Source organism: Pseudonaja textilis, chromosome 3 (genome assembly GCF_049901715.1).
Source record: "Pseudonaja textilis isolate UNSWEBS1 chromosome 3, rPseTex1.2, whole genome shotgun sequence".
In the NCBI taxonomy this organism is placed as follows: Eukaryota; Metazoa; Chordata; class Lepidosauria; order Squamata; family Elapidae; genus Pseudonaja; species Pseudonaja textilis.
The window spans coordinates 65,092,048-65,112,071 of NC_141992.1; the positions used below are offsets into that span (position 1 = coordinate 65,092,048).

Here is a 20,024-nt window from a genome sequence, read left to right on the forward strand (position 1 = left end):
GCAATTGTTAAATTAGTAACACAGTTGTTAAGTGAATCGGGTTTCCACATTGACTTTGTTTGTCAGAAGTTTGCAAAAAATGATCACTTGATCCCAGGACACTGCAACTGTCATAAATATGAACAACTTGTCAAGGATCTGAGTGTAAATACGATCTGTATTTTGGAGCTAAGTTACAAAAACTCCATTTCATTCCTAAATCAAGGGGGCCACATTGTGGTTTGAACTCTCCCTGTTGTTTATGTGTATCCCACGTCCAACACATGTAAAAAAAACTAAAATTATCCAGAGCGTTGAATTCTCAGCATTGGAGCCACCATCTTGAATTTCTTACTATGTATTGCAGACATATCTGAATCTTCATGTAGAAAATACCATTTGGAAAATGAATTTTCAAAACAAATTCCTACAACCATTTTGCTACTTTTTTTGAGTTTGAATTGAGTTCTATCATTACAAAGCAAGCAGAGGACATGAACAATAATACTTTGCTGTGGAGATGTGATTTTGAAAATTAGTCAGATTTGGTGATACATAAAACCCAGACTTTGTGGCAAATATATATCATGCAGAAAGCTTTATTTAAAAGTATTACTCAGAAAAGAATTTTGTTTTCACAGTATGTATATAAATACATACACACACACATGCACACACACAATTTTATGTCATTGAAAATTAAAAGTAAGAACGTGTATGTATTGAATTAACAAGAACATCATTGGATAGACACCCATGAGAAAATTATTTCTCTCAGTAGAGATTACAGCTCCTTTAAATATTGTAGTAAGGGTTCCAGTGGCATGTCTTGGTGATAATGAAAAGGCCGAAATGCTTTATCAATTTTTAGAGGACTGAGGCACAGGTCATAAATTTGATTGTAGTTATGAATCAAACGCTTGGCTTTTTCTTTTTCCAGCTTGCCTGTAGTTCATTTAAAAAAAAAACAGTTTTTCTATTTGGACAAATCAGATGTAATAGCATATAATGTATATCCTTGAAGAGGTTCAGTGTAATGTCATGGGATAGTTTAATGTTATCAGAATTACTGTGACTGCTGTGCTCATTTCTTATTCATTTTTTAGTGAGGGGGAGATGTGAAAAACATCCCCATCTGGAATGATTGGGCCTCAGTGGGGATAAAGAGGTAGAAGCAACAATAAAAGGCCCTTCCAACTCTGATTATCTGTTATCTGTTAAAATTAAAAGATAAAGGAGTCCCTGGGGAATTTACGCTGCCAGTTGTTGCCAATTATAGGGGGCGGTACTCATCTCTGTTTCAAGGCTGCTGAGCCAGCAATGTCTGAAGACATTTCTACGGTTATGTGGCCAGCATAATGTCATGGAGTGCTGTTACATTCCGACTGAAATGATACCTGTTTATCTATTTGCTTTTACATGCTTTTGAACTGCTAGCTTGGCAGAAGCTGGGATGAGGATGGGAATTTAATCGTTTGTGTGGCACTCAGGTCTCAAACCTGGGCTGCCAGCTTTCCAGCTGACAAGCCCAGCACCTTAACCTTTGAGCCACCACATTACTGCTATAAGAAGCAATTCTAATTGTCAATACGCCACCATGTACAGATAGTCCTTGACTTACGACCATAATTGAGCCCAAATGATCTAAGCAAGGCAGTTAAGTGAGTTTTGCTCCATTTTATGACCCTACCTGCCACATTGGATGAGTGAATCAGTGCAGTTGTTTAAGTTAGTAATACGGTTGTTAAGTGAATCTGGCTTCCCCATTGACTTTTTACTTGGAAGGCCAGAAGGTCAGTTGCCAAGCGCACAAAATTTGATAATATGACCATCGGGATGATGGAGTAGTCATTATCACCTTGCATTGTTGTGAAAAATGGTCATAAGCCATTTTTTTCAGTGCTGTTTAACTTTGAATGGTCACTAAATGAACGGTTGTAAGTCATGGGCTATCTGTATAGTATACCTCTATTAGACCATTGCTAAATGACTTCTTAGGTGGCTGAAGTCATATATGTCTTTATATATGACACCTAATACTATTAGTTGTCATCTAATAGTATTATGACATCTAATACAATGAAATTCTATGTCATGGCATCTAAAATCAAGAAGACAACAGTTCTTTAAAAACATGCTTACTTTACTTTTTTCCCTCATGCTGTTTTTTAAAAGATATGCCATGCCCCTTTCAGAATCTGAATCTGAGGAAGAAGCTGGACAGCTGACAGGGAATGGGAATGTGGCTCCCTTGGCTGTGGAGGAGGCTGGGGAATGGCAAAGTCCAGCTGGGCAGAGCAGAGAAGAGACAGAACAAGGGAGAACGAGTTCAGAGGAAGAACTAGGCCCACTCCCTCTTCATCCTAGGGCACACAAGGAGGAACAGAGAATAGAGCAACATGGGTTGTATGGCTTATGGGGGAGGAAAGGGCCCAATTCCCTTCATTAGCCACAGCTGGGAAGACAGTTTATAAGAAAGGCTGCGTGCGGCAGGCTGTTGGGAGCAAACATGACTTTATCCTGTGTTGTCGTGGCTTATCTGTGTTCCTGGCATCTTCCCAACCATGTGAGCCTGAAATTCAAGTCTGAAATTCTTGCTCCTCCCTGCCAAACTAATTACTTCAGTTTGGCTAGTTTGGACTTTAAGTTACAGTTTGTATTGACCATGTTTTGGACTTAATTTTCTGCTGTCAAAGGCTGTTCCTGTGAGAGGAACAGTTCCTTCTCCAGCCAGAAGGTAATCTGGATACTGGGGGTAAAGTTGGAGATAATAAAGGGACTCTTATTGATTATCTGACTGTGTTGCCTTTGTGCCATGCCTCGGATCATCACAATATATATTTTAGTGTATTTTATATAGAATAAATTTTATACTGGTGCTAGATTTCTCTGTACATTATTTATTAATTTATACTTAGGTTTGATTTATGGAAACAAGCAGGATTTTAGACACAGTTCAAATTAAACTTTATTACTACCAAAGACCATAATAGAATAATACATATTATAAACAGGAAGGAAATAATATGATGAGCAAAGGCAAGCATACAAAGTCCATTGGCATTTACTGTGTATTTGATTATACGACATTGGACTTTGTATGCTTGCTTTTCCCCATCATATTATTTCCTTCCTATTTATAATGTATTATTATAAGATAGTCTTTGGTGGTATTAAAGTTCAATTTGAACTGTATCTAAAATCCTGCTTGTTTCCATACAATGCAGATTGCAGAGATGCTTTCCCTTCCTAGCAATCTCTTCCATAGGTTCTCTCTACCCCGTGGATAAGATCAACCTCCATGCATTAACTATGTTTCCCAAGTAAGGTCTTTGTCAGTACATATACAGCATGGAAATGTAGTGCTGGAACTGGAGGCACGTATGATCACACGAGCAAGGCCAATATGTACAACCCAGTTGCGTTTCTGTGCATTCTCAGTATTATAGAAATTAATGTTTGGAAAGGCTTACAATTTGCTTGAATCACCCAGCTGTGCTTATGCAGATAGAAAATAAAATATGCTGTTTTATCTTCATTAATGTTAGTTAAGCAGAACCTTGTTTGGGTGGGATCAGCCTTACCTGTGTTTTTGACATCAGATAAATAAAGGGCTTTCTCCATTTTTCTGAACCGGTCTATCCAGGCCTCTTGGGCTTCAGAGTCACTGACATCATATGAATTCCATGGATTAGCAGTTTGAAGTTTATACGGTTCTTTAATCTTCAAAGGAACATGTTATATTATCAGAAGTTTAGCACTTGTCAGCTCTCATAATAAAATTGTGGTGAAGAACTGTACTTAGTTCACTGTTAAGAGTTCCTACAAACATTTAGTAATTATTATATACAATTTATTCATTGAAATCAACATATCAAATTTGTAGCTTTCTGTGACAAGATCACTTGCATGATGCAAGCATTTTGGGTTCTATGTTCAACTTTCTTCATCTCGCAACTTCAACTCTTAACAAATGGGCCAAAACTGAAATATTTCCTGAGGGCACCAGGCTGAGGGGAAGCTATCCTAGATAATGCAGAGTTTTTAATCTCATTTTTTTACAATGGAAATTGGTATTCTAACAGGTTGTAGTAGACAGAAAGAATATATTCATAGATTCATAGAGGATATTCATAGATTTTTAAACAATTTGTGTTAATAAAACTATAAACAGTATTACTGTTTTATGAACAAGAAGTCTTAGCATAGGAAGTGGTGTCAAAATTAATTGAATCAATTAAATAATGAGTAATGTATAATTTTCCATTAAGAGTTTGAGGATTTATCAATAGGAATTTTAAAGTACCTGAGAATTATCTTCAGCTTTCTCCTCATTTCTTCCTAAGACGGAAACAATTATGAGGTTTTTTGTTTATTCAGTTGAAAGATTAGTTTAATGAGTCAATTTATGAAGCATCAGCTTCTCTCAAAGGTGATAGGAAGACATTTCTGAAGCCATAAATGCTAGTCATTTGAACATTAATACCTGATATGATCAAACTAGTACAATATTAAAAAATAGAGCTGTACTGAACTTGTAGAAATGTTGATGAACTTCATATCTCAACATCATGAGCTGTTTAAATGCTGGACTTATAGTTCAGCAACATCTGGACATCTACAAATTCCCGAATTCTGCTTTTGAAAATGTAAATATATCTTACTGTGATGCAATAGAATAGAAAACCCTGAACAGGAGCTCTTCAATGACAAACTAACCCGAACTAATAAAAAGGGAGAACAGTGACTGTTTTTCAAAAGAGAAATTGCAAGATAATGATAGGAGGGAAGACAGGGCAAATGTATAGTTACAGAGACAATGATGGTTCTTCAATTATTGCTGTAATTACTTATGGAGACTTGTTCATGTTTTTCTCCCTTAAACTGACAACCTTGTGAGAGATATCCTTTTTCATCATAACATAATCTAATTCCCACATTTCTCTCGATTTCAGTTTTCATATCCTTCAGTTAAATCCTGTAGTTTGTCATTTGTATTGATTGGATATTATGGATAGAAGACCAGATTGTACAGCATAAAATTAAATGATGGAAAAGCATGAATCAAGTCCCAGAAATGAAAAGCAGTCCTCATTGGAAATGCAGCTGGTTTGCTTATAGCCAGATGGTTAAAGTTCAAGGCCAACTGTTGCATCCTGATCGGTTTCTGTAGCAATGATTGCAATTGGCTCACCTTTGCATTTAGTCATCCCCTGAATATTAAATATGCCAGAGTGCTTTCTCAACATAATTAGATTAATGCACCATCTAACTCAATGTTTCACATCCATCTCTCTACCAGCAGTCTGTAAATCACATGCCCAACTGTTCTAATTGTTCCTAACAGATGTATTGCAATAGTCTGAGAAGCCAACAAAGATGAGAGTAGTATTAGATTGGTTGTTTTGTGGATGTTGTTTAACAGTTTAACAACAGTAGATATAGGAGGTATTATAAGACTGCAGCATCATTGGGAATAATAGCAATAGCACTTATAACTAAGAGCTGCACCACTTCACAGTGCTTTACAGCCCTCTCTAATCAGAATCAGAGTCAGCATATTGCCCCCAACAATCTGGGTCTTCATTTTACTGACCTTGGAAGGATGGAAAGCTGAGTCAATCTTGAGCTGTTCAGGATCAAACTCCTGGCAGTGGGCAGAGTTTGCCTTCAATTCTGCATTCTAACTACTGCACCACCCACAGCTCTTGGGAATAAACTCCCAGTGCCCTTCTTCAACCTATGACCTACAGATATGTTGCAACTACAATTTCCAGAATTCTTAGAGCAAATGGGGTTGCAATCCTAAAATATATTTAGGCATTGGGTTGGAAGAAACTACATTAGAAGTATTATTCTTTTGTTTTCTACATGAGGGAGTGTGAGAAAGTTAAAGGCAAACATCACGGAGCATGGGGAAAGCATGCTACATGAGATACATTATCTCCATCATGACTTATAAAATAGTGAAAACAAATTGGAAAAAATGCAGTTCTCATGTTTACAGAATGACCTCAATTCTCATGTTTCAGATTTTTAAAAAATATTCATTGTAACCCAGAGTATTATCATATATGAAACATGCTCTTAACATGAGTGGTGATATTATTAACCATATTTTCTAACTTGCAGTTTATCCAGACAAACTTTTGAACCTTTCTTTGGGTGAAGTTGCATTATTAATTCAGGCTACGTGTCGGATTGCCTGTACCAGCTGAGACAATATTTACATATTGCAAAGAGAACTGCCATAGGAATATACTTGTAGAAGAAAGCCATCAAACATCTATTCTTGCATGAAGTTGTTGTATTGGATGCATGCCCAAAAAATCTAACTTGTTGAAACTTGTTCTAGACTGTGAGGTCAAACTGTAAAGTGACTCTTTATAATCCTAAGATTAAACAAAACTGTCCAAGTTCTATCTTGCCAGATACTCCATTTAGAAGAAAATTGTGTGGCAGAATTATTACTAATTTCTGTTTATATGTCAACTTTGAATCCATGCCAAGACAAATGATCAAATGTTAGGAAAAGAGGGAACATATTTAACTATTTTGTCAAAGCACTCAAATTAACTGACAACAGGATAGCAGGACGGAAGTGAAATGAGAGAGTAAATATATTGAGACCATCGAATGGCCAAAATAGGAGTTATGACTGAATATTAGAGGTTTTGGAGTTCTGCCATTTAGAGCTGGCATCACAAACTGTGAACTTGTATGACAGCCATAGTTAAGTAACACCGATGATCTTAGCCTTACAAAACTTTTCAAAATTCTAGTGACGTGAATTGTATGCTTTTTAGAAGACATTGCAAAAATGGCTACTTAACAAAGAAGACCCAGAGGGACGTAACATTGATGAATTACAGGCATTGGAAAGTAGATTTTCTATTAACTTGTGAGAAAAATAAATGATTCAGACTTGTTTATATGCAAACATTTTATAGCCATTCTTAAGCATCAATAGAAAGTTTTATTAAAGAACATCATGATGACCTTTCTTCCTAAAATAAATATCATTTCCTAGTTTGGAGAAAATATCATGCCCATTCTAATGGAAGTTTATATGAATTTAGGTAAGGTTTATATGAAACCAGGATCATCATTACTTTTCTGTTCTGAAAATGCCACATGATCTGCAGGGAACTAGTAAATAGAACAAACATACCATGAACAAATGTGTGGTATATTGCAAAATTCTACAGGAATGTAAAATGTATCATCATATTAATTTGATTAACATGCTGAAAAATAGAAGTTAATTCCTTACTTTTACAAACAAGCAAAGCAGGGTTCATTCCAGTTTGGACTTTCTTCAGCAACTCTACAAATGGTTTCCATCTACAGATGGAAATACATTAAAATTAAACATAATTAATGCAGGCAGATTTGTTTGACAGCAAAAAGAGCCAGTGTGTTGAATGAAGTCATTTCTTCTGTCCCAGGTGTTTTGTGTTATTCTGTATGCCACTCATGGCTTTTTCATCTACCCAACTGTGCTTAACATGGATGGCCCCATTCACACCAGTGTCTAATCAGTCACCTGACAGCCACTTAAATTCTAAAATCTAAAGTTTAAAATTCTAAAATTTGTAATTTAGCGTCTCTAACATTTTTAAATTCCAAAATTGCACTCAGTACAATTGAGCTGGAGAAACCTCAGAGTTCCTTGTAAGAACAGGGAACTGGAGAACTTTCCATGAAAACTTTTAAAATTTTACAGGTATGCCATTTACAGCCCCTTGTTATCACGAAACTACAACACAGCAATCAAAGGCACGGACTTCTTTTTCAATCTATCTTTCTATACCATATTTTATTTCTTTAGCAAGACTTTGTTTTGGGCTTAAAGACCTGAGAAAAATCAAACTTAAATACATTTAATTTGGAAATGGCTCAGAGCTAGATTATTAGGTAATTACAGCAGAATTTTATTCCCAATGGAAATTGAGATTAAATTAGACAATGCACAGGTAAATTAATGCAGATGACACACATTCACACAATTTATTTTATTTATAATAGAACACAAAAACATTTGGAGGTCTTAATTCTCAGTTTGCCTAAGAGTTTGCACAGACACCAAACATTAAGGAAGAGATCCAATTTTTTCTCTCCTCTTCCTAGCTTTGTACATTATTATCTTAGAAGAGAGATATTTCAATGGCTCCTTTAATATCAGCATGAACTAGTTAATGGAGGAGTTTGCTGAACAAATCTAGTCACTTGCATCAACATGGTAAGTGCTTCATTGCTAGCATCACATCATTTCAATCCTGCTATCATGTTCAGAACCAGTCTATATATTGTATTTATTTTTATATTTTTACCCCATATTTTTTTCATTTGCAGCTCAATCCTCCTCCTGTTTTCCTTCTCCCAACAACAACAACCCTGTGAGTTGGGCTGGGAGAGTGTACCGACCCAAAGTCACCCAGCCAGTTTTTCATGCTTAAAGCAAGACTAGAATTCAGCCTCCTGGTTTCTAGTCTAGGCCAGCATTTTAACCAGCACACCAAACTGGCTTTCTAGGGATTGTGGTTTCTAGGATCATAGTGTCAAATTATTGTGGACAAAAAAGAAGTAAGCATTCCATTAAAACTCACTGCATTCTGCCTCTTCTACCAAAGTCACATAAATTGGCCAAAGTTTCCATCATCCCAGGATGTAGAATTAGTCCGTGTTTTTGGCAAATATTCTCTACCTGAAAATTACATGTTTTCATGAAATTTTATTGGCAAGCTATAAACAAAAAAAAGAGCTACATATAGAAAAATAACAACTGCATGATTGAGAAAACAAAATTTCTCGTGTCTTTTTAGAGTAAAGGGTGTTCAAAACTCACTCGCCTAGGACCTTGCACACAAAGCATTGAAAGAGCTGGAATTCGCTCAATGTAGCAGGCTTCATGCCTGCTTCATATTTCACCTTCTCATAGCCGTCATATAACAGTTAAATATTACCTGCCACAAAACCTTCCCAGAGAATTGAATTCTGAAACATGTAAGTCAACAATGATATTTTGGATAGAGCTGGAATTAAAGAACAGTGAAAAGCAAAAATAAGGAACCAGACTGTAGATTGTGGTCCCCAAACTTGGCAACTTTAAGACTTGTGGACTTCAACTCCCAGAATTCTATTTCTGATATTATTTTATCAGTGCAACATAGGTCAAAAACTAATATAAAATTATATAAAGATTTATGTATTGACATCCAAATGGATCTGTGTTCAAAAGACAAAAGCAAAGGCATACTAAACAGTACTTTAAAAATACTATAATATCTAATAAAAGTGATTAAACAAGCAAGTGGCAGAGTTTCCCAACTTAAATTTATGCTAGTAGTGACTATATAAATAGATTAGTAAATTTAACTAATCATTTATTTATCATATCTATATAGCCACCCATCTCGCAAATATGACTCTGGGCAGCATACAATTAAAAAATAAGCCAAAAAATGAACAATATTCAAAACATTCTACAATGAAAAAAAACACCATAAAGACAAAGGGAAAGCACCTTCAATGATATAGGCAATGTAGCTATCTCACAATTCACTATTTCCTTGAGGTCTTCAAGCTTGTTGACACAATCAATGTTTTAAGGCAGAGGTCTCCAACCTTGGCAACTTTAAGACTTGTGGACTTCAATTCTGGGAGTTGAAGTCCATGGGTCTTAAAGTTGCCAAGGTTGGAGACTCCTGTTTTAAGGGACTTCCTGAAGGATGGGCTCAATCTCACCATGGCTTGAGGGTTCCACAGGATGGATGATGTGACAGAAAAGGCCCTTCTCTGGGGTCCCATGAGATGTAACTCCTTAACAGATGGGACCACAACATACTTTTTTCTGCTGGGCATGTTGGGATAGGCCAATGTGGTTGGGAAGAGATTGTCTCTCAAATGGTCCCTTACCTCAGAAAATGAAAAAAGGCCTGAGCAAATCTGGTCTTCTTGCAGAAAACTCTGTGTTAATTTTTCAAAATCCAGCTGTCCATTGTGTTCTTTTAGTATCTGCTTCAGTGCCAGAAATGTATTTTCTGGTGTCCAAGAGCTAAAGAGTGATAGTATGAAGAGACAATTTATCTTGCATTCTTGAAAAAAAGTGCTACATATTAAAAATTTAACATTTGCATATTAAAACTGTTGTTTTAGTCTTAGACTATTGCTAATCAAATGGAAGCTGAAAGCAGAAGATTCCTCTCCCATGCTTTTTTATTGATATTTATAATATAATATGCAAAATTAAAAGAGAACCTTGGATTCTTTTTATTTTGATTCTTCTCAGGAAGTATATGTTGCATTTGGCTCGATGCCTGGAGTGTTAATAACTGGATCAATTTTTCATAATCTATCTAGGAGAAACATAAAGAAATGTAATTTTAAAGACTAATTTTAAAACAGGGATTCAAAATTCCAGAAGGAAAAAAAATATGGTGTAGAAAACATTACTGCTATTGGTTGAACTGTGTATAATATCTGTTAATAAACTATAAACTTAATATAGCTGAAGAGGCTCGATCTGCTGAAATCCATGGGATCAGAAAAGAAGAAAACCCTCTTAGGCCAGACCAATGGCCAACACTGGAAGCAGTCTATTCTTCATTGACTTTCCATAATTATCAGCCAGATAGAATAGAATAAAAGAGTTGGAAGGGACATTGGAGGTCTTCTAGTCCAAACCCTTGCTTAAGTAGGAATCAGATCACCACTGTTAAGCCAAAGGCAAGTGGGGGGAACATTATAACAGTTTATGCTTTTGTCTCTTTGCAACTGGAATTCGAGGACACATGCTGCCTCTAATCCTGAATATCCACCCACCTACCCATCATCTATTTATCCATTCTCTCTCTCTCTCTCTCTCTCTCTCTCTCTCTCTCTCTCTCTCTCTCTCTCTCTCCCTGCCTCTGTCTGTCTGTCTGTCTGTCTGTAAGCTTTGGAATCCTTATTCATCGCTGCCACATAGCTTGAAAAAGTGGGAGGGGGGTGATTTTTATTGAGTAGCTCTAAGTAGACAAAATAGAATTCTTTTGTTAGTTCAAGGTCATGGAGGAACAAAAAGGAACTTTCTTTGGGATTGGTTCATGTGATGTGATGATGAGAGAAAAGGGGATGGATTGTAGTTTGGGACATTGTGGGAAGTCTGGGGAACTTTTAGTTTCAAAATTCCACCGATGTGCCAGGTGCTATTCTAATAAAGGTACTTTTGAGATTATGCTTGTCTCGGAGTTACTGATTGAAATGGAGGTCCCCTGGAACGCTGACACTATCCACCTATCCACCCATCCATATCTATCTCTATCTCTCATCTATCTCTATCTATCTATCTATCTATCTATCTATCTATCTATCTATCATCTATCTATCTATCTATCTATCTATCTATCTACCTACCTACCTACCTACCTACCTACCTACCTATTATCTATCCATTCATCCATCCATATCTATCTCTCATATATCTATATCTGTCTGTCTGTCTATCTATCTATCTATCTATCTATCTATCTATCTATCTATCTATCTATCATCTATCATCTATCTATCTATCTCTATCATCTATTTATCATCCACAGGATAGTCCTTGGTAGCCTTATTCACACAAGATTTGTTGACTGTTCCTTCAGAGCTATCTAAATTGGCAAACAACCACCCAGTCCTATAAGAGGTAAATTCCATTGGCTATTACTACTTACAGTGCTAGGGAATATGGTGTTTTTTCCTCAACACCCCATTTGTGGTTATAAATTAAGATTCCTCCAGACCTATGCCATCAATATGCCAAAAGAATAAAATAGTCTTTAAAAAGTGCCTTTCCAATGAGCTCAACATTATAAATTTGATACACAGTTCAAAATATTATACTAGTATACCAGTTCTTGGTCATTAGCTTGTGAACACTTCTTGAAAAGCAGTTTGACAGTTGGTAGTTGTAGCGGGATATCATATTTGAGAAGCAGGGTGCTCAACTGGGCCTGAGACAGAAATCCTGATTTCCTGGGATCCCTCTCCTTGAGCTCTTCATTCAGGCTGGCCAAAGTAGTGAGATTTATAGGATGCAGCTCAAATTCCTTTCTGAGAAGAACTAGAAGAGAATCATCCTCATCCTTTGTCTCTGGCAGAATGCCCTGATGAAAGAAATACTATTATTTTAGCTGTCTTTTCCAAACTGTTTTTATCTTTCCCGCCTGATCTAATAGGATATGGGCACCATCAGATAAGGTCAGTCAACTGATGGGGTTTGGGAGGAGGGCCTTTTCTGCCTTGGTGCCTGATCTGTGGAACATCATTCTACCTGAGATTAGGTTAACCCCTATCCTGATGACTTTTTGCAAGGATCTAAAAACTTGGTTTTGTACCCAGATCTGGACCCAGAAGTGTAATGAACTCATTTCTTGGCTTTATTGACAATTATTTATGAAACTTGGCTGCTACATTTTTTGTTTCATATTTTGCATTTTTAAAATTTATTTTATTATAAGAGTCATTTAAGTGAGAAGGTGGCTGGATAAATGAGATGATAGAAGGATAGATAGATAGATAGATAGATAGATAGATAGATAGATAGATAGATAGATAGATAGATAGATAGATGATAGATAGATAGATAGATATAAATAGATGAGAGGGAGACAGAGACACAGAGACACAGACACAGACACACACACAGAAGATGATGGATAGATAGAGATAGGTAGGTAGGTAGATATAGATGGAGATAGATTGATGGATGATAGATCGATAGATAGAGATAAAGATGATAGATGATAGAGGTAGAAATCGATAGATTGATAGATTGGTAGATCAATAGATCGATACCTAGAAATCTCAGAGTGCCACAAAATAAATAAAAATGATAGAGCAAAATTAAGAATTTACATAGACAAACAGTTACTGAGGCCCAAAGCTTGAATAAATAACTAAGTTTCCATTTTATATTTGGGAGCCATAGCAGAGAAGGCTGTATCTTTCATCTTCTCATAATGTGACTCTTCCAATGGTAGAACTCGGGAGAATCCCCTTAACTGAGCTTACTATTTGTACTAGAGGTTAACAACAGAAGTATTGATGGAGGGAGTAGAAAAAGTCAAGGTAGTAGCCATGACCACACAATTGAAGCCTCACTCTTTTGATGAGTGTTGTAATGTTTTCGATTTAGATGTAAAAAAGCAACGGGGCTTCAGGTCACAGCCAGCATCTTGACTTTTTCAGTTACCACTGTATGCCCCTGATTTAGCACCATTACTATCCATTTCATAACATATAATGGATATTATATATTTTGTGATACCTGCCCTTTCCCTCTTTATGACTTCCTTTATAGAATTGACAAGTATCTTCTCCAAGCAGGTTTGAAGAATTAATTTTATATCCAAACAATGTTAATTATGTGTGTGTCCTTGGATATGGATATGTGGGTATCTCTAAATCAGTCTTGGCTCCAGGCAACTATACAGATAAGTCCCTGCAGTTTTCTTGGCAACATTTCTTGGCAGTGGTTTGCCATTGTCTCAATCCTTGGGCCAAGAGAGAATGACTGGCCCAAAGTTACCCAGCTGACTTCGTGCTTAAGACAAGACTAGAACTGAGTCTCCCAATTTCTAGCTCAATACACTTTGCACCAAAGTGTCTCTCATTTTAATACTACAATAAATATTAAACATAAATATTTGTGATCAAGATATTTTTAAAGCACACAAAAGTACCAGCAAGAGATAAAAAGTAATATCACATTGCCGTTCTGCAAACTTCCCAATTATGTAGAATTAGATATATTGATGAACAGTCACAAATTTTTATGAAAGAACAGAATTTTTCAACTGAGATGCCATAACTGGAAAGGCCCTCTTGATGGTAGATGTGTGACACATTTCATTTAGCATGACATCTGGTCAAGGATCTAGTAAAAGAGGACTGGTAGAAAACCAAGGCAGCTATGTGCGGTGATCCTTCAGATCATCTGAATATAACTTAAAAATTAATTTGCCAACACTTTGAAATCAGTCCAGAAAAGACCTAGGATCCTATTCACAAGTGAAGCCATGGACACATCCAGTGGTGGGATTCAAATTTTTTTACTACCGGTTCTGTGGGCATGACTTGGTGTGCATGGCAGGGGAAGGATACTGCAAAATCTCCAGCCAGAGGTAGTATTTGCTGGTTCTCCAAACTACTCAAAATTTCCGCTACTGGTTCTCCAGAACTGGTCAGAACCTGCTGAATACCACCTCTGGGCATACTATAATAAAACTATTTGGCTTCAGTAAACAAGCTCCTTATAGTACTTTGGTAAGAAAGTTTTACCACTGTGATAAAATATGTTGGACTATTTCTCCCCTTTTGGAAGATGCTTATGAAACCCAGTGTAACTACTGAAAGTTTAATTGTGTTTACTTACCTGTTGTAATGAATTCTGAGCTTCCAAAGATGGTTTCTTGATAGAGTGAATATAAGATAAAGACTTATCTCCACAGGGTGCAGTAACACAATACAAATTTAGTGGTTTTTGTTCCTTAAAGAAGGAACAAAAAAAAGAGAAATAAAGAAAAATAAATTTTCATTCTGTAAAATCAGTACAATACTAACACCCTTTTAACAAGTAAGGGCAGGCAACTGTGACAGCATTCATAGTAAAACATGATGATATGAAAATGATGATATGTACATCATGACATCATTATGCTCATGAAACAATAATATCACAAGATCTTATAGATAATATAGAAGACCACAGTTACTTCATTCCATGTCCTTATTTACTCTCATGCTATCTCTGTGATCACACATTGAAGGCCACCAATGAAAGGTTGGTCTATTAGTAGGACTGATCCCAAGACTTTCCCATCTGTAACTGAATGAGAAAATGAAGGGACTATAACACTTGTAACAACTTACTTTGTTGTCCACAGATCTGATAACATTTGTCTCTGTTTGTTTGGATGTATATTTTTCCACTCCATCTTTGTTCTGAGATTCAATATTCACACCATTATTGATCTGCTGACCAGGTGGCTTATTGCAGTCTGGATATTTTCCATTTCTCTGTCTTATATTATGCAGAGGTAAAGTTTGGAGCATGGAGTGTGCCTCAGGTTTCACAATCTCCTTTGCTTTCCTGTGGGTGGGAAGTATTCAATATATATTTTGGCACCGAGATGTAACTACTTTACTTTTTCTCCATTTACATCCAAAATATTTATTTTATGTAACATTTGTTCATTAGGCAGAAATGAGCCGGTGTAATCAATGAATGTAACCCCCAAAGGCAAACTTATTTCATCTATATCTGTTGTTGAACCACTAAGACGCTTGTGGTATCATCACCAGGAAGCATATGACTAGATTTTGAGCTCATGGTGGTAATAGCAGTCTTGTTTTACGCCTTCAAATAAGCAGAGAAAATATAGGCTTGATAAATGAATGAATGCTTGAATGGATATTTGAAATAGAGGCTCTCCCTTACTTATCAGTCAATAAGGAATAATAATCAATAATATTTAAAAATTCAAGTTGTAACCGGGGTGGGATGCAAATACTTTTACTACCAGTTCTGTGGGTGTGGCTAGGGGAAAAGTGGCCATGTGACTGGGTAGGTGTGGCTTCTTCTTTTTGCAGCACCCCCCCCCCCCATGCTCTGTTTTTTGGCCTCCTGGACCTCAGGGAAGCCTCCCAGGGGGCATTTTTGCTCCCAGGAGGTTTCCCTGAGGCCCAAAAAGGCAAAAAAATGGAGCTGTGCCCCCCATTCCCCTTTTTGCCTCCTGGGCCTCAGGGAAGCCTCCTGGGTGAAGCCGTAAAGACAGTAAGGGGGACCCCGGGACAGCTGAACATGGGAAGAGCTGATCATCAGGAGGGGAAAACAAGAAATACCTTAAGGAGTGACTGGGTGGGAGAAAATGATACGCATGTGTGATAAGAACTGACTGAGTGGGGAGGGGAGGGGTGGGCAGAGAGGGGAGGGGCCAGCCAGGGGCATGATTTGCCAGCTCTCTGAACTGTTCAGAATCGTAACAACCAGTTCTATAGAACCGGTCCGAACTGGTAGAATCCCACCCCTGTTGTAACCATTTAGTTATGTCTGACTCTTGGTGACTTTATAGGCAAGTACTCTCATGGTATCCTGTCAATTTGACAATAGGATATGATTAATAGTAGGTGGTGGAGGAAAAACCATCAACGTTCTCTTCTATTTCTTCCTTTTTGTGAGATTTCAGATCTTACACGTTACAGATACTTCCTGCACTTGTTAAATCTAGACCTCTGTAACATTATCTTACAATGATTCTGTTACATTTTGTTGAAAGACAAATGCTAAGGAAATGTTATCTCTTGGGATGTCTCCCTTCTCTGTGAGATCTATGCAAAATACAAGGAAAATATTGTTGCTTAGAATAGGGAAGTGGTTGCCCCATCACAGTTTCTCATTATGATATCCATAAGAAGGATTTGCCCTGTAATAGAAAACTTCAGTTGAAGTTAAGCCATCTAACAAGGCATAAAAGAAATGAAGCTTTGGCTCATTCAATCAGTTTGAATAGAAGCAAAATGACACGGTGAAAAAAGAAAATAAACTGCTCCATTACACCACAAAGTCTTTGATGAAAAGTACAAAGAAGTTATTCTATATAATTGATAGAATTGTGTACATAAGTGGCTTCAAGGCTGAAACAGTGGAAGGGGAGATAAAATAATTGGAACTAATTCAGAGATTGTCCTATTTAATGATCCCTGGTTAATAGAAGCCAGGTTTGTATGAACCCAACTTACAAGTATGTCTGAACACCTGGAGAATATTTATCTTAGACCTGCAAAAGCAGGTCTAAGATAATTAAAAGCATCTAGGACAGTGGTCCTGAACCCTTCTGGCTCAGCAGACTGGTAGAGGTGATGGCAGCAGGGGAAGAGAGGATGGTTACTTGCACATGCCTGTGTGCACACGCACACCCACCCACCACTTCCGTGACCAACTCTGGATTTGTAAATGCTAACACAATAAAATAATAATTTATCCTCCTTCCTAGGTATTTAAAAATAAAACTGAGGTAAAACTATTTAAGCTCTTTAATTTGTATATTATTATGTGCTCTTCAGTGGAGGGAATCCAAATCTTTTCCTTCCGGTTCTATGAGAGCACGCGCAGCACTCAAAGATCGCCCTCAGTGTCAGCACTGGTGAGCTGAGCTGTTTTTTAAGCTCAGCTGAGGCACGGCAATCTGTTTGGCTGCACAAATCAGCTGAGCTAAAAAACAAGGGAATATAGGACGGGAACAGCAGGGGCAGGAGGGTGGGCCAGCCAGAAGTGGTATTTGCCAATTTCCGAAGTACTCAAGCATTCTGCTACCAGTATGCCAGAAATGGTCCAAACTGGCTAAATAACACCTCTGGTGCTCATCCTTAAATGGATTAAAAAATGAAATGTTTCCCTGTTCTCCTAAATGTCCTGATGCTGATAATAATATTTTAATACCATGTATTAGCATTTACTGCATTTTAATTGCAATATATATTTTGTGGCATCTTTGATATTTTAATTAAAGACATAATGCCATGAATTCTAATCAAAATATTTCCCGGAGATCATACTTACCCATCACTTTTCTCTACAAGGCATCGGACATATTTGCTCCCAATAATCTTTATTACAGTCTCGTAATTTGTACCAAATCCATAAGGTAGGTTTCTTACTGAAGCCATTACCAGTTCCGTCTTGCTCTCCCCAAAGGATCACTTTCTTATAATTTCCCTGGAGAAGTTTGTTTCTTTAAAAATGGAAACTGAAAGTGGGTACACGGGTCCTGCAAATATTTTAGGAATATTTGGGTATCAATTCACTCAATAATGAAATAACAAAAGCTTGGTTGAAGAGCTTAAAAATTAAATGCCTTGTTTAAAAGGAGCCCAGGAAAGTAAATTAAGTGTGAACAAAGGTAAAAGGCTGTATTTTTTATATTCATACATTTATCCTGAAAGAATTTCCCACATAATTGACCCAATTCCAGCATAATATTAAGATTAGTTAATAATTTGAGATTTACAGGATATTGGGCCCATATTGGGAATCAGCTTGAGAAGCAATCAACCAAGCTATGGGTTGCTATGTAATTGGTATTAGATTTTCATAATAGCTATTGATTCTGCATCTAAATAAATGGCTGCTTTACAGTGTAGTCCTACGATATTCTAAGAATCTACAAGCACTCTTAAATTCAGTGGCACTTTCTCTTAGTGAAACTTTTACAGGATTGTAACTTTTGAGGATTTTTCAGTATTGATATTTAAATATTATAACTGAAAATGTGACATGAGAAAATAATTTCCTTCCAAATACCTTTTATTGTTAATTAATAGTCTGAAAAATATCACTCCCTTTTTACTTTTCAAATTAGTAGCATTTGTAGCAGTTAATAACATAACAATGGAGCAAGTTATCATCCCTAAATTCTTCAGCTCATTGATGCCTTCATAAAATTTCAGATTCTCCCCTTAATCCCAATAATTTATTATAGGAAAACAATTTAGCTTTAACTAATAGTGCTATGAACAATAACAATAATAGAGACAACTCCAGGCTGCTTTCACTGATGGCTGACCATCCACCCCTGTCTTGCTACTAACTCTGCAGAGACAACAAAAGATTAATTGATCCCAATTGTCCCTCTATAATTTCTTGACCTCCTATGGACTCCAGACATTTACAGATCCCCCTTTCATTCCCATACATTTTTCGCTCCCTTGGGTAACTCCATCAATCATTGTGGATTGATACTGATCACTTTGAGGAGCCAGCTTTAGAGACTTCATGGTAGAAAAATACTACAAACCCAGGCTGTCTTGGTAAAAATAGCTGGGTTGCATTTCTTGGCAAAGGCTTTCCAGAAAACCCTTTAAAAATCCAGGAAATTCCTTACTTCTTCCAGAATTCCTAACTTCTTCCTATAATGCTGGAGAGAGCTTGAAGCACTTTTCCCCTTTTCCCCTCATAATCATATTGCTTTAGTATAGTTAGATTTCTCTCCCTTCCCTCAATACCACAGCTAGATTAGTTCAGTGTTTTCATGCTGGACGGTTCCATGGAAATAACCAAGTACAATTTACCAAAGTCTTTGAGATGAACTCAGTTCCTGTTGACTTCATGGACACATCTAACTTCATGCAGCTTTCAGTATAAATTGGTTTTCCGTTGCCTTCTGTTAACTTCTCAGTCCAGATTCCAGTATTTCCATAGAAGACTCCTGTCCATGATACAGTCAGATCTAACCCACTTTCCCCTTTCAAGATTAGTTCACAAGGATCCAATTATCTTATTCTGAATGGCCTAATTGCATCCTGACAGAGATTTAACTTTTCCTAAGTACGAGATAGCTTTTAAAGAAAGTTTGTCATTTGTTCCCTAAGTTCACACTCAGCAAAAAGAAATAACACTCTGGCCTTAAGCATATGGTTTCCTTTCTTCCTTTCGGGTTTTGAGACACCCACCTCCTCTGTGCAGTCTTCAAAGGCAACAGGCATCCAGCCACCATAAATGAACTGCTTTTCACAATCACCATAGCAAGGAAGCTGCTGTTACTAAGGACGCAGTGTGTTGTTACTGGGCTGGGCAAAGCTTGTCATTCCATAGTCAATGCAGCGAGAGGCGTGCATTTCAAATAATTGGATTAGCAGACATGCAATACTAAAGGGCTCAAAAGGGAGAAAATTTTTTTTTTGCCTATCCACTTGGTTGGCAAGCAAAATATTTTTCTACAACTCATAGATTGCAAAGGTTTAGAATAATAACGAAAATCAGAGTCTGAATGGTGTGGGCACATCAAGCAAGAACAGTTCATCCCATGATGTAGCCTTTACCCCAGTCTTTTAACCACAGTGCTCAGATGATGCAGTAAATCACTATTATTTTTATTTGAATATATTTGCTGCTCAACTCTAATGGACGCTGGCCATTTAATAAATGGTCTTCTTGGTTCAAACAGATTAGATCAAATGTTTCCATTATTACATTATTGATAAATCAAAAGTGAGCTCTAAAGATTTGATGGAATTGAATT

General features: G+C 36.9%; 1 protein-coding gene across 1 annotated transcript; it reads right to left on the reverse strand.

Annotated features, from left to right (window-relative positions):
- Positions 1–558: 558 nt before the first annotated feature.
- Positions 559–19,555, reverse strand: C3H1orf87 (chromosome 3 C1orf87 homolog). Its single transcript, XM_087930005.1, has 12 exons — positions 19,456–19,555; positions 17,567–17,774; positions 14,878–15,097; positions 14,381–14,494; positions 11,856–12,110; positions 10,240–10,337; positions 9,898–10,036; positions 8,589–8,686; positions 7,253–7,323; positions 4,286–4,320; positions 3,564–3,702; positions 559–924 (listed from the first exon to the last, which is right to left on the reverse strand). Exons 2-12 carry the CDS (start codon positions 17,671–17,673, stop codon positions 764–766), a joined length of 1,437 nt encoding a protein of 478 aa, XP_087786131.1. The 5' UTR covers positions 17,674–17,774; positions 19,456–19,555; the 3' UTR covers positions 559–763.
- Between the last annotated feature and the right edge of the window lie 469 nt (positions 19,556–20,024).

Coding starts and splice junctions, on each gene's coding strand:
- C3H1orf87 (XM_087930005.1), bottom strand. CDS start 17,673: ATGGCTTCAGTAAGAAACCTACCTTATGGATTTGGTACAAATTACGAG. Junction 7,324..8,588: donor GGTAGAAGAGGCAGAATGCA/GTGAGTTTTAAT, acceptor TTCCATCTGTAG/ATGGAAACCATTTGTAGAGT. Junction 3,703..4,285: donor AAGCTGAAGATAATTCTCAG/GTACTTTAAAAT, acceptor GTTCCTTTGAAG/ATTAAAGAACCGTATAAACT.